The following is a 12463-nucleotide window of genomic DNA, read 5'->3' on the forward strand; positions in this document are numbered from 1 at the left end:
CATTGGGAAATTCCCCAGTGTCACCAGACAAGAGCAGTTCTGTCACTCCTCCATGATACTGGGACATGGATGACAATGGGAAGCAGGTGGATCAGCCAAGTATTCTCAAGCTGTGGAGTATTCCAGGGCTGTACAAACAAACAAGGAGAAGAATCCCTCTCCTTGGAAGCTCTGCAGACAGTAGAAGGAGTGACCCTGGAGATGTAAAAGGTCATAGAATCATAGAATCATAGAATTGGCTGGGTTGGAAGGGACCTCAGAGACCATCGAGTCCAACCCTTGAACAACTACCGCCACAGTCACCAGACCATGGCACTGAGTGCCATATCGAGTCGCTTTTTAAATGTCTCCAGGGACGAAGAGTCCACCACCTCCCCAGGCAGCCCGTTCCAATGTCTGATCACCCTTTCCGTGAAAAAATTCTTTCTAATGTCCAATCTGAACTTCCCCCGGCACAATTTGAGACCATGCCCTCTTGTCTTGCTGAGAGTTGCCTGGGAAAAGAGACCAACCCCCCCCTGGCTCCATCCTCCTTTCAGGGAGTTGTAGAGAGCAATGAGGTCTCCCCTGAGCCTCCTCTTCTCCAGCCTCAACACCCCCAGCTCCCTCAGCCTCTCCTCATAGGATCTGTGCTTGAGTCCCTTCACCAGCCTCCTTTGGACCTGTTCGAGGACCTCAATCTCCTTCTTGAACTGAGGGGCCCAGAACTGGACACAGGACTCAAGCTGTGGCCTCCCCAGGGCTGAGCACAGGGGCAGAATCCCTTCCCTGGACCTGCTGGCCACGCTGTTCCTGACCCAGGCCAGGATGCCATTGGCCTTCTTGGCCACCTGGGCACACTGCTGGCTCCTGTTCAGCTTCCTGTCAATCCAGACTCCCAGGTCCCTTTCTGCCTGGCTGCTCTCAGCCACTCTGTGCCCCGCCTGTAGCGATTTGTTGGGCTATGAGCTGCACTCACACAAAGAAATTTTGCTGGCTTTTAAATGTTTTTTTTTTTTTTGCCCTCAACACTGGATGGAAATCCACTCCAGTCTCTCCAGTTTGCAGGGTTCCATCTCATCCAGTGTGCCCTGCAGCACCTCCTTTCTGTATCACACCAGCACAGTCAGCAGAGGTTAAGTTTTCCCTTCCTAAAATGCATTCTGAGCTTCATATTTGGGGTTTGGTTTTGGTTTGGTTTCTTTTTGTTTGTTTTTTTTTTTTTTTTTTGATTTGTTCACTCCTACAGCCAAAACTCCAAGCAGAAATTATGCAAAAAAAATAAAACCCAAAACCCCCCAAAAAACCAACCCAAAACCCAAAAACCTCTCCAAACCCTCCAAAAACCAAACCAAACCAAAACAAATCCTGAAGCAATACAGATAATCTAAAGTTCGTTTTGCAGCCAAAGATCAGGGTATTGAGAGCACAGCCTGATCTGGGCCAATTCATACCCAGGGGATACTTGGAAGAAAGCCAAACCAGCCAGATACTGTTCTAGCTTTCCTCCCAGTGCCCAGAAATGCCCATTCCCAAATTTACTGGGGATGCTGAAGCAATGGGAGAAGAGACAGAGCACGCATGTGGTCACCCACTGCCCATTAACATCTTTGTGTCAGTCTGACATAGGACAGAGTAAACCAAACTTAATCTGAACCTCACTTGGTTGCCTGATGTGCTCATGCAAAACCAAAAAAGAAAAAAAAGATCCTCAAACCAGAGCTCCTTTAGCAAGCCATAAGGGCAGCAAAAATTGCCAGCACCTCCTGAAGAATGGGAGAGGGAATACAGCACGATGCAACATGAGGAGATAAACCTCTGCCAACCAAGACAGCATCTTTTTCAGCAAAATTTGGGGGCTTTCCTTTTCATGTTGCAGCAAGGGGGTTGTAGACCATCAAGGGAAATGTTGGTTGGAGCATTCAGCCTGTCTGGAGCCTGATCCTGCTTTTTCCCTGGCGAGACAATTGAATGAACTGAAGTGAGGTGAAGAAGAGGTGGCAGCAGCCCCAGACAGGGCACATTAAGAGCCAACCTAGGAATAAGCCCTGACTTGATCTGCTATTGATTTCAGATGATTCTAGCACACCTGAATGGCAAGACAAAGATGTGCACAAGGATGTGTATGGTGAGACAGCAAACAGCTGCAGAAGGAGCTCCAGCCTCAGCCTGTTCCCTATGGATCCCTCATAAACCAAGCAAAGATTGATGTTCATACCAGGTCATGGCTCTACTAAAATGATCAGAGGACTGGAGGTTTTCTCCTATAAAGACAGGCTGAGGGATTGGGGTTGTTCAGGCTGGGGAAAAGGAGGCTCTGAGATGACCTTATAGAAACTTTCTAATATCTGAAGGGACTACAAGAAAGCTGGGGGAGGGCTTTCATAGAATCATAGAATCCTAGGGGTTGGAAGGGACCTCGAAAGATCATCTAGTCCAACCCCCCCTGCCAGAGCAGGGCCCCCTAGAGTACATCCCCTAGGAACGTGTCCAGGTGGGTTTTGAATGTCTCCAGTGAAGGAGACTCCACAACCCCCCTGGGCAGCCTGTTCCAGGGCTCCGTCACCCTTACAGTAAAAAAATTTTTTCTGATATTCAACTTGAACCTCCTATGCTCCAATTTACACCCATTACCCCTTGTCCTATCACTGGTCACCACTGAGAAAAGCCTAACTCCATCTCCCTGACACTCACCCCTTACATATTTGAAAACATTGATGAGGTCACCTCTCAGTCTCCTTTTCTCCAAACTAAAGAGACCCAGCTCCCTCAGCCTTTCCTCATAAGGGAGATGTTCCACTCCCTTAATCATCTCAGTAGCTCTGCACTGGACTCTTTCAAGCACTTCCCTGTCCTTCTTGAACTGAGGGGCCCAGAACTGGACACAATACTCCAGGTGTGGCCTCACCAATGCAGAATAGAGGGGGAGGAGAACCTCTCTTGACCTACTAACCACACCCTTTCTAATGCACCCCAGGATGCCATTGGCCTTCTTGGCCACAAGGGCACATTGCTGGCTCATGGTCATCTTCTTGTCTACCAGGACCCCCAGGTCTCTTTCACCTACACTGCTCTCCAGCAGCTCAGCCCCCAACCTATACTGGGACATGGGGGTGTAGTGAGAGGACAAGGGGAAATGGTTTAAAACTTGAAAAGGAGAGATTTAAGTTGGACATTAGGAAGAAAATCTTTCCTGTGAGGGTGGTGAAAGCCTGGAACAGATTTTCCAGAGAAGTTGTGGCTTCCCCCTCCATGGAAATGTTGAAGGCCAAGCAACCTGGAGCAACCTGGTCTGGTGGAAGGTGTCCCTGCCCATGAAGAGGGACCAGATGATCTTTAAGGTCCCTTCCAACCCAAACCATTCTATGATTCTATGGGGTATTCCTGCTGTTCAATTTCTATGGTTTCTTGCTTTAGGTAGACTCATTTGTTGGCACAGTGTAAGAAAGAATCCTCCTGATCCAAGCATGGGCTATTGCCAAGATGGAAAGCAAAGAGTACAAAAACAGGCATAGACAAAATGTTAACAAAGGCTCAGAGCACTTGCAGGAATTTTATAATGCAAGCAAGCAGTCACTGGTAGCTTCTCAGATAAAGACTCTAAAGCAAGGACCTCTCTCCTCTGCTAACCAGAGAAGTGTTTCTGAGCCACTGAGAAAGTCAGCAAAGACCTGGATGGAATTAGACCTGGACAGAGTACTAAATAAATCTCAGAAGCACTGATGTCCAGGTTGCTTAAACCAGAATGGATACCACCTTTCCTTGAACTAATAGCTGAATTTTATTTTTTATTACATTTTTAGATTTATTTTTTAATGAAGCTTAGCTTTTTTTTGCTGTGTATCTAAGACAAAGAAAACCCTTTGGTTACCATCTCTTCCAGAGATGATCCAGCTGCAAGAGCAGCCAGTAGCCAAAAGCAGTGATCTGTATTATTTTCAAGAACTGAAAAACTAAACCACAGGACATTCCTTCTTCTCCTTTAGGAAAACACATCCACTTGGAAAAGACATCCCAGAAGAACAACCTTTGGTCTGGGGTTTATCCCAGGCACCCATTGGGAAATTAAAGGAACCAGCAGCATGTTCATCCTGCTCTGCTTTCTCTAGCAAGGTACCCAAAAAAGGAACAGACCATAGGGACAGGGATCTTCTTAAAGCTGCTTTTAATTGGACTGTAATTGAGTGGAAAATGGAGCAAGATACTCTGAGAGGATGTAATGTTCAAATGCATTTCCAGCTGAAAGCTGCCTCAAGAGAAGCCAGATTCTTTGCTTTCTCCTTTTCTAATTTCCTGTCAATTTGGGGACCACTCTCATGATTTTTACATGTTTGCAGTAAACCAGCTTTGCATGACCAAGTGGAGCCAAAAAAAAATTGGCAGATTAAAAAAAAGTTTACCTTTACCCTGGAGGCTTTTGATTTGTTGGTCTGTTTTTCTGGGGTTTTTTAGTTTGTTTTTTTGGGTTTGTGGTTTTTTGTTTGTTTCTTTCTTTTTTTTTTTTTTTTGTTTGTTTGTTTTGGTTTTCTGGTGTTTTCTTGCTGTTTGGTTTTCTTTTTCATTTATTTTTTAATTTTTTTTTTTTTTTTTCGAGTACTACAAAGTTGTCAGCTTACCTGGATATATTTCATTAAAACAATTATTTATACCAGTGGTGTCTTGTGGTTTTGCTAGCTGGATAAATAACTGTGTAACCACTTCACTTCCCTGAGACATGGAGATTATAGCAAAAGAGCTATGATAATGTTAAAAGTGCCAGAAGGGATAGGGCAGAGGTTTTCAAAACAAACAGTTGCAAAGTTAATTCGTGTATGAAAGTTAATTCTCCTGGCAATTCCTTTTGCTATAAAACATGTTGTTCATTACTCTTTAATATGTTTTCTTATGTTTATTCTTATTAATTCATTAAATCACTGCTAAGATCTCTAAGAACTGGATGTAAAACAGCATTTTCTCTAAATTTGGTGAAGATGAGCTAAGAAAATAAACTTAGAATGTTTGGAAGTCTAGCACAATAGCAAAGAAATGACATAAAATAATTCTTCTGTAAATGCCACAAAAAGCTTTTTGAGATTGTCTAATTGGAGAGATCTTATTATGTTTTTTTTTTTGTTTCTTTTATTTGCATCTGGGTTTTGACCACCACTTTATTTCAGGCAAATTCATAACTTACTTAATACAACACGACTTCTCTACTTTTTTGTTCCAAAATGTCAAAAAAATCTAACAAGACCCAAGACTTAGAAGTTCAAGTCATTCATTAAGACTCCCAGAAACTTTTTACACAAAATTTGACAAGTCATTTTTTTGTTTGCTGTAGAAACACAGAGGAGAGACAACTTTTTTTGCAGTCCAGGTGGCAACCTTAGAGAAATATCTATGAAAGTTGCACATTAATTCATTCCTTCCATTCTACACTTGACAGGGCTTCATCCCCAAAGCACTCTTTGGTTATATTACTGAATGTGATCAAGACACAGTCCAATCCTTCAGTTTTAAAGACAAGTTTTTGAAAAAGAAAACCACTCCCAATATTCCATGGTAGCTTCGAACCTCCCCAAAAGATCCAAAGATTTTATTCTTGCTTTCTTTCACTGTTCTCAACACTTTCTTATGCTTTGCTCTAATGGTTGGGTGTCTCCTTGTTCCAATGAGGATTATTTGCCACAACCAGACCTAGAACACCTTCCAGACCCTTTGGACAATGCTGTAAAGTGCAGTGACCAAGGGTCTTCATGTCCTTTCAATAGCATTATCAGAATCAGAAGTAATTTGAGAAGTAAATGGGTCCCAGTACAGTAAAAGGATTAATCATCTGCTTAATGTTAATTAACCTCAGGGAACTCCTTGTGTGCTTGAGTTACATGCTTCAGCACTTCACATTATCAAGATGTGGAGCTGGGAGTGGATTTTTTCCCCGGGTTTGCCATCAAACCCAGAGCTGCAATGAGACCACGTGGTGGTCAGGCCACGTTTCTGGCTCATACATCAGTTTTTGAGTGAGTTTTGTCTACAGAAAATCTACCCAAATATTAGCCACTGGACCTGGAGCTTCTGTCATTCCCATGCGATTGAAGGTGCCGTGAATGGTGTGAGCACCTCCTTTCATAGAATAATCTAATAAAAAAAAAATTAAGGGTTGGAAGGGTGTCAGGGTTTAACACTGGCCCGGCAATTAAACCGAGTGACAGATGCTCTCTATTAATCTCTCTCTCCTCCCTGATAAAGAAAGGAGAGAGAAGAAGGGAGAGAGACTGATGGGTTGGAAACTAAACTACACAGCTTTAATGAAACAGGAATGAGAAATAGGAAAAATGACTAAATCTATACAAATATCCAGGAAAACGGATCCCAGGTTCCTCCCCCCTTTCCCCCAGTAACTCTCCCATCCCCACCCAGGCTGCAGGGCAGCCCTGGGAAAGTCCAGGCTGGACTCCTGGGCTCAGCAGCAGTGGGGAGCTGGAGGCAGGAACACACAGATTCAGGCTGGCATGGATCAGGAGCACAGGCAGAGGAAGGGATGGAATCCTCCCAGGATGCCCAAGCAAACAGGGACAGGGGAAGAAGGGCAAGCAGGAAGGGCTTTGACCCTGGTGATCCCTCCAATTTATCCTGAGGATGAGGTGGATGGGATGGAATCCTCTGTTTGGTCAATTCTGGCCATTTCTCTTGTCTGTTCCTCCCCAAAGGAGGGCTGCAGCTGGGACCTCTTGCCTCCTTTTCTCCTTGCAGAGGGCCAAATGTTCCTCAGAGCTGAGCAGTGGCCTTGGTTCTGCACCCCATTCTCCAGCTGGAACTCTAAACATCGAGTGGGATCAGTCCCAGCAGCAGACACTGCCTGAGAAACTTGCTGTTCATTTCAGCAAGTGCAGCTCCTTCCAAGAGACTCAACTGAAAGCAAAAGTCCAAGACAGAAAATCACCTTTATCCTGGCCCAAACCAGGACAAAGGGACCTGGAAAGATCATCTATTCCAACCCCCCCTTCCAGAGCAGGGTCACCTACAGCAGGTAGGTAACCATGCAGCAGATGAACTTTGGGACTTTACCAGCTTGGAGGCAACAATAAACCCCAAGGTGGGTTTTTTTAAGGACAAACTACTGTCCAAAACTGCTAAGGAAGGAGCAAAATAGGATTGGAGATGTATGAAGAGGATAGCAAGATGGTCCAACCACTAAGATAGGACAGAGAACATCACTGGCACTTAGATGGGGCTTTCCTCCCAGAAGCTGGGTAGGTGGTAGAGAGGGGAGAGCAAAGAAAATTACAGGCCAAATTCCTGGAAAAAAATATTAGAATAAATCATTTAACAATTGCTAAGTGCTGAAATGATAATTAGCTGATATACACGTAGCACACATGGCCATGAACAACTTGCATGGACCAATCTAATTTCATTCTTTGCCAAGATAGCCAAGCAAGCAGACAAGGAGAAAGACACACATGAAATATATAAAATGAACCATGTGTTCAACTCTGGTCAGTGTCCTGCATGCTGCCTTCACAAGGAACTGAAGGAAAAATGTTCTACATGAAGTCAGAGTAAAATTAAGCACTGACCCAATCATCTCTTGAGTAGACCTAGAAACATCTCAGCTCTGGAATATGCAATTACCTCCACCCTTTCAAATGTGGTGCTTAGTGTCTGGGGCAGAGTAAGGTTCATAAAAGCAGCAAAAAAAAAAAAAAAAAATTCCTGGCTTGTGGCATTTTAATACAAGCTATTTGAATTCCCTGATTTTTAAATTTCCATGTATACAACAGGATTTGTTTATTTTCTCCATAAAAAGATGGGTATGGGAGGAGAGGTTGAACACAGCAGAGCACATTTTGCATGCATCAGAATCAAAATTATTAAGAATTCAAGGTTTAATTCCTACTGCTGTGCAGTGTTTGGTCTCTGTTTATTTTAGACATGTCATATTTCTGAAAAAACATTTCTTGAAGTAATTCCAGTCTTTTTTATTTATTAGGTTAAAAAAATGAAAACAAAAAGCAAAAAACCCAAACAGCTTTGTACTTTTCAACTCCTCCATGCAACACCAATGCACAGCTGAAGCCTGGAGAAGCTTTTACAAGGAAAGAGGGGAACACTTGGTTTTCCATGGATTTTTGGGAGCGCAGTGAGGAGTGGATGCAGATGCTGATGGAGGAGGTCACAGCTCACAAGTGAAGAGCAAGGACATGGTTTACACCTTTAAGTGCTGCTCCTCACTTTTCTTCAGTGGCTGTGGAATACCATCTACCCTCAAAACATTTTCTTGTGACACACCTTACAGTGTTCCCTGATTGAGGCTACAGAATATTTGATTCTGGTTTTTGGTTTGGTTTGGCTTTCCTCTCGTTCCTCCCAGTGATTTCCAGTAGAAAAATAACAATAATAAAGCCCATAATTCCCTCTGGTTTAGTTTTTGGTTTCTGTTTTGGTTGGTTGGTTGGTTTTCCCAGCAAGAAATCCTGGATATCCAGCAACACCACCAAAATCAAAATTTGACCCAGAGCAGTCTGACACCCAGGAGTCCCAGGCAAAACAAATTCCCCAAAAAACTGTCCCTTGAATTCCTCCCAAAACTGCTGCAAATGGAGCCTGTGGTTCTCTCCAATGAGGCTGGACAGCCAGGGCAATGTCCCTGTGGCCTGGTAAGTTCATCCATCATCAAGTGATGGATGGGCTAAGGGAAGCATCTTCAAGTAATCCACCTTTCCCAGGCTGGGCAGACTGGGAAAACTGTTCAGATTGAGCATGGGGGAAACAGCCAAGATGGACAGACAGGTATTAGGACAGAGGACACCCTCTTGGTGTCACCCTTTATTAAATAAAAAACAAGCAAACAAAACCTGAGACCCCTTTTCCTTTCTCTTTCATGAAATCAAAAAAGTGAAGTCCCCATATGATACTTTTCTTAACTCATCCCACTGTGCCACTTGCTGAGACAAACCTCCAGCTCCTTGGGGAGCTGGGACTGGCAAAACCTGCTTGTTCTTTGTATGTCACTTCCATGGTAATTTAGTAAAGCATTCCCATCACCTTCATTGTTGTGGGATTTCTGGGCTTCCTGTTGGACGCCTGAACATCACTCCTGGACCACACGCTCCCATCAGACAGCAACTATCTGCAGGGATGCTGGTACCTGGTCTTATTTATTTATTAGATATAAAAAGAAGATGTTTAGAGCACATGAAGAACAAGGTCACCAAGATCTGTCCCCACTGCAAGAAGACACAAGTACTCCAGCAGGAAGGCCACGCTCTTTTGTTCCAGCCATACCATGATCTAATACAGGCAGCAGGTTTTTTTTTTTAGCAATCCAGTCAGCCAGCTTTCAGAAGCAGGAGGCAGATGATTAGTGCTGCATTAGCTTCTCCTGATACTTAATTACTGACAATATTTGGGGATTTTACAACAAGAGACACCCTGTTGCTCAGTCTCCCATGGCAAATGGGCACAGGGAGCTCTGCAGGTTCAGATGGAATATCTAAAAACAGTTTCACCAAGTTGCCCTTGGCCAGCACAACCACGTTCCTTCCCTTGGAATTCTTCCCACAGGGGAACCTACTGAAGGAATCAACTAAGCATTGAGCAACTCCATAACCACTTCTGGCTTGCTGGAAAAAATCAACTTGGAGGACCCTGTGTCTATTAAAAGCCACCTGAGATGATGTGTGCATGCATGGAGGGAGAATAAACACTCAACTCCAAGGTGTAAGCCAACATCTTAACACTCTCTGGTGGGACAGCTGACAGACTACAGCTGCCTCATCATCTTCTAAAGCTTCTACATCAGCTGCTTTTTGCAATCCACTGAGGGTGGCTTCAGCATCACATCAGTAACCACCAAACACTGGGCAAGCTGGGCACAATGAGGTATTTCATCAAATATTTAGAGACTGCAAGTGTCTTGAATTATTCTGAGCATTTGCATTACAAAAAGTGGTCCTTTCCTACAGCACAGTAAGTATTCATGTTCCGTTTTGTTGTGTTTTTTTTTTTTTTCAACTTAAACTGCAATGCACTGAGATTCATCATTTGTCTAACTCCACATTTTAGTTCCCTTTTCTTACAGTTATTTCATTGTGCCCAACCATCCCATTCTTCCTTGCTTTTATGTCTTTAATTTCACTGTGTAGAATAGCCTAAAAATCACTATTTACAACTGAACAGACAACTCGCATTTACTTCAATACCTTCTCCCTCTTCAAAGAAAAAAAAAATCATAGTTACAACACTCTTAAGAAAAGAGAAAGCCAAGAGAAACCTCTTTGCTACTTTTACATTTCCATCCAGGGGGAACAGCTATTTGCAAAACAACCAAATGTTTTCCACAGAACATTTGCAATCCTCAAAACTGAAAACAAAGCCAGGCTGCCTTCAGGAACATCCCAGTTAAAATTGAAAGCATTTGAAAAGAGGCAAAAGAAAAGCAAGATGTTTATGGTATCAGCCTTTCCTGAGCAAGCTATTGACTCTTTTGCCACATCTGAGCACAATTCCCAGATTCCAGCAGCTTCCATGGCAGTTCAGCTACATTCTGTGGGACACATCCTGCTGCCCTATGGACATCTTCACATCTACTCCCACCATCAGTGTCTTGGGACAGCCATAGAAAAAGCATTTAGAAAAACTTTTTGCAAAGATGCTGGGGAGATGAGGAAGGACACGAGAAGATCGAGGGAATATTCTCCATTTCTTTCCCAAAATTCCTCACAAAATAGTCATCAGTGCTGCTCTTCTCATGGTGCAGCCTCAACTCCTGCATACACACATTAAGTCTGGATTGAGAGGGAGTTAATTTTCCCCCATCAGCCCTCATATAGTGCTGTGCTTTTTAGTGGTAAATAGAAATGGTGTTGGTAACACCACAGTGTTTTGGCTACTGCTGAGCACTGCTCCCACAGCATCAAGACTGTCTGTCCAACCTTGCCCCAATCATCAGGGGGGGTGGACAAGACCTTGGGAGAGAACACAGCCAGGAGAGAGCTGATCCAAATGGACCAAAGGGATATTCCATACCATACCATGTCATGCTCAGCAATAAAGCTGAGAGAAAGGAGGAGAAGGAGAAGAGACATTTATTGTTATGACACTTGTCTTTCAGAGCAAACAACACAGAACCATAGAATCACAGAATTTGGCTGTGAAAATGGCCTAGTTCCAACCCTCCTGTGTGAACAGGGACATTTTCCACTAATCCAGGTTTGCTCAAAGCCCCATTCAACCTGGGCATATTAAAACCCTACTTCCTAGGAACTGGCTAGGACAGGCATCACCTGCTGGTGGGAAGTAGACAATAAATCTTTAGTTTCCTTTGCTTCTTGATATTGGCTTTGCTTTTGCTTTATTAAATTGCTTTTACCTTGACCCAGGAATTTCTCTTCTCATCTTATTTCCTCACTCCACTTTGTCCTTCTAAGGAGGAGGGGGACAAGAGCAGCTTGGTGGGCACCCAGCATCCAGCCAAGCTCACCCCACCATGGCACTTTTAAGACATGGTGCCTCATCACACAAACTGACTCCAACATGAGATTGGTTTTCACCTGTGAAAATCACTACCAGAAACAAGCTCTGGAGAGAGTGTGATACTTATAAACCTCCCTGAATATGAGAAGATAAAACTTTGGTCCACAGAAAATCAAAGAGAAGAAACTACAGCAAGGGATCATACCTTACCAGAGGTTGATAGCCTTGTCTTGCAGGGCCCCCAAATGGATTTCCTGCTCCCAAATCCACTCCCATCAATGGATCCATAGGACATTTTCTAGGTAGAAATGGATGCGAGATTATACTTCAAACCTAAGAAAACAGAGAAAGAGGAAGATGCAATACTGTTAAGAAACAGTTAAACCCCAGTATTCTAAGAAAAAAAAAAAAGGGGGAGGGGGAAGCACATTCAAAAATACAGGAATATCTTCTAATTCAGGATGACCACTGCAAGAACTAAAACCAATAAAATCCAGGTCTCCTGGACTCCAGCTGATCTTGGGGGCAAACAATTCGTGTGACCTACCTGTGCCCTATGTTTCTCCAGTGATAAAAGGACAACCATTTATCTGTTTCAAGACAAGCAAGACTTTTAATTCCTCGCTGTTCACAAAGTGCTTTGAGATCCTGACTTGGTAGGCAAAGACCAGGCACCTCAATCAAAAAAAAAAAAAAGGTAATGCTGTATTTTGGAACATTACCACTACACAGCTGGCTAGGAGTCCATCCATCATCCTGCAGTCTTGTGAGATCTCATAAAGAGACAGTTTACTGCTATATTGTAAGCTCCTGGCCTCTGGTATAAATATTGGAGCCAGAGTAATTTTTTCCTTGCTGGTGTAAAGAAGAAAGGAAGAAGAAAGGAAGAAGAAGAAAGGGAGAAAGAGAAAAAAAAGAGAAAGAGATAAAGAGAGACAGAGGGAAGACAAAGAAGAGAGAAGGAAAGAGAAAGAAAGAGAAAGACAAAGAAAGAGAAGGAAAGAGAGAAAGAAAGAGAAAGAGAAAA

The 12463-nt window shown here is 43.4% G+C and overlaps 1 protein-coding gene across 2 annotated transcripts in view; it reads right to left on the bottom strand.

Moving 5' to 3' along the window:
- TSNARE1 (t-SNARE domain containing 1) overlaps positions 1 to 12463 on the bottom strand; it is a 519764-nt gene that overhangs the window by 387120 nt on the left and 120181 nt on the right. For both annotated transcript variants that reach the window (XM_071738512.1, XM_071738513.1), the window contains one exon: positions 11647 to 11769. In XM_071738512.1, the coding sequence (XP_071594613.1) occupies positions 11647 to 11731 (85 nt within the window). In that variant the 5' untranslated portion in view covers positions 11732 to 11769. The remainder of the gene's footprint in view (positions 1 to 11646; positions 11770 to 12463) is intronic.

The sequence above is a fragment of the Heliangelus exortis genome, chromosome 2 (genome assembly GCF_036169615.1).
Source record: "Heliangelus exortis chromosome 2, bHelExo1.hap1, whole genome shotgun sequence".
Classification (NCBI taxonomy): Eukaryota; Metazoa; Chordata; class Aves; order Apodiformes; family Trochilidae; genus Heliangelus; species Heliangelus exortis.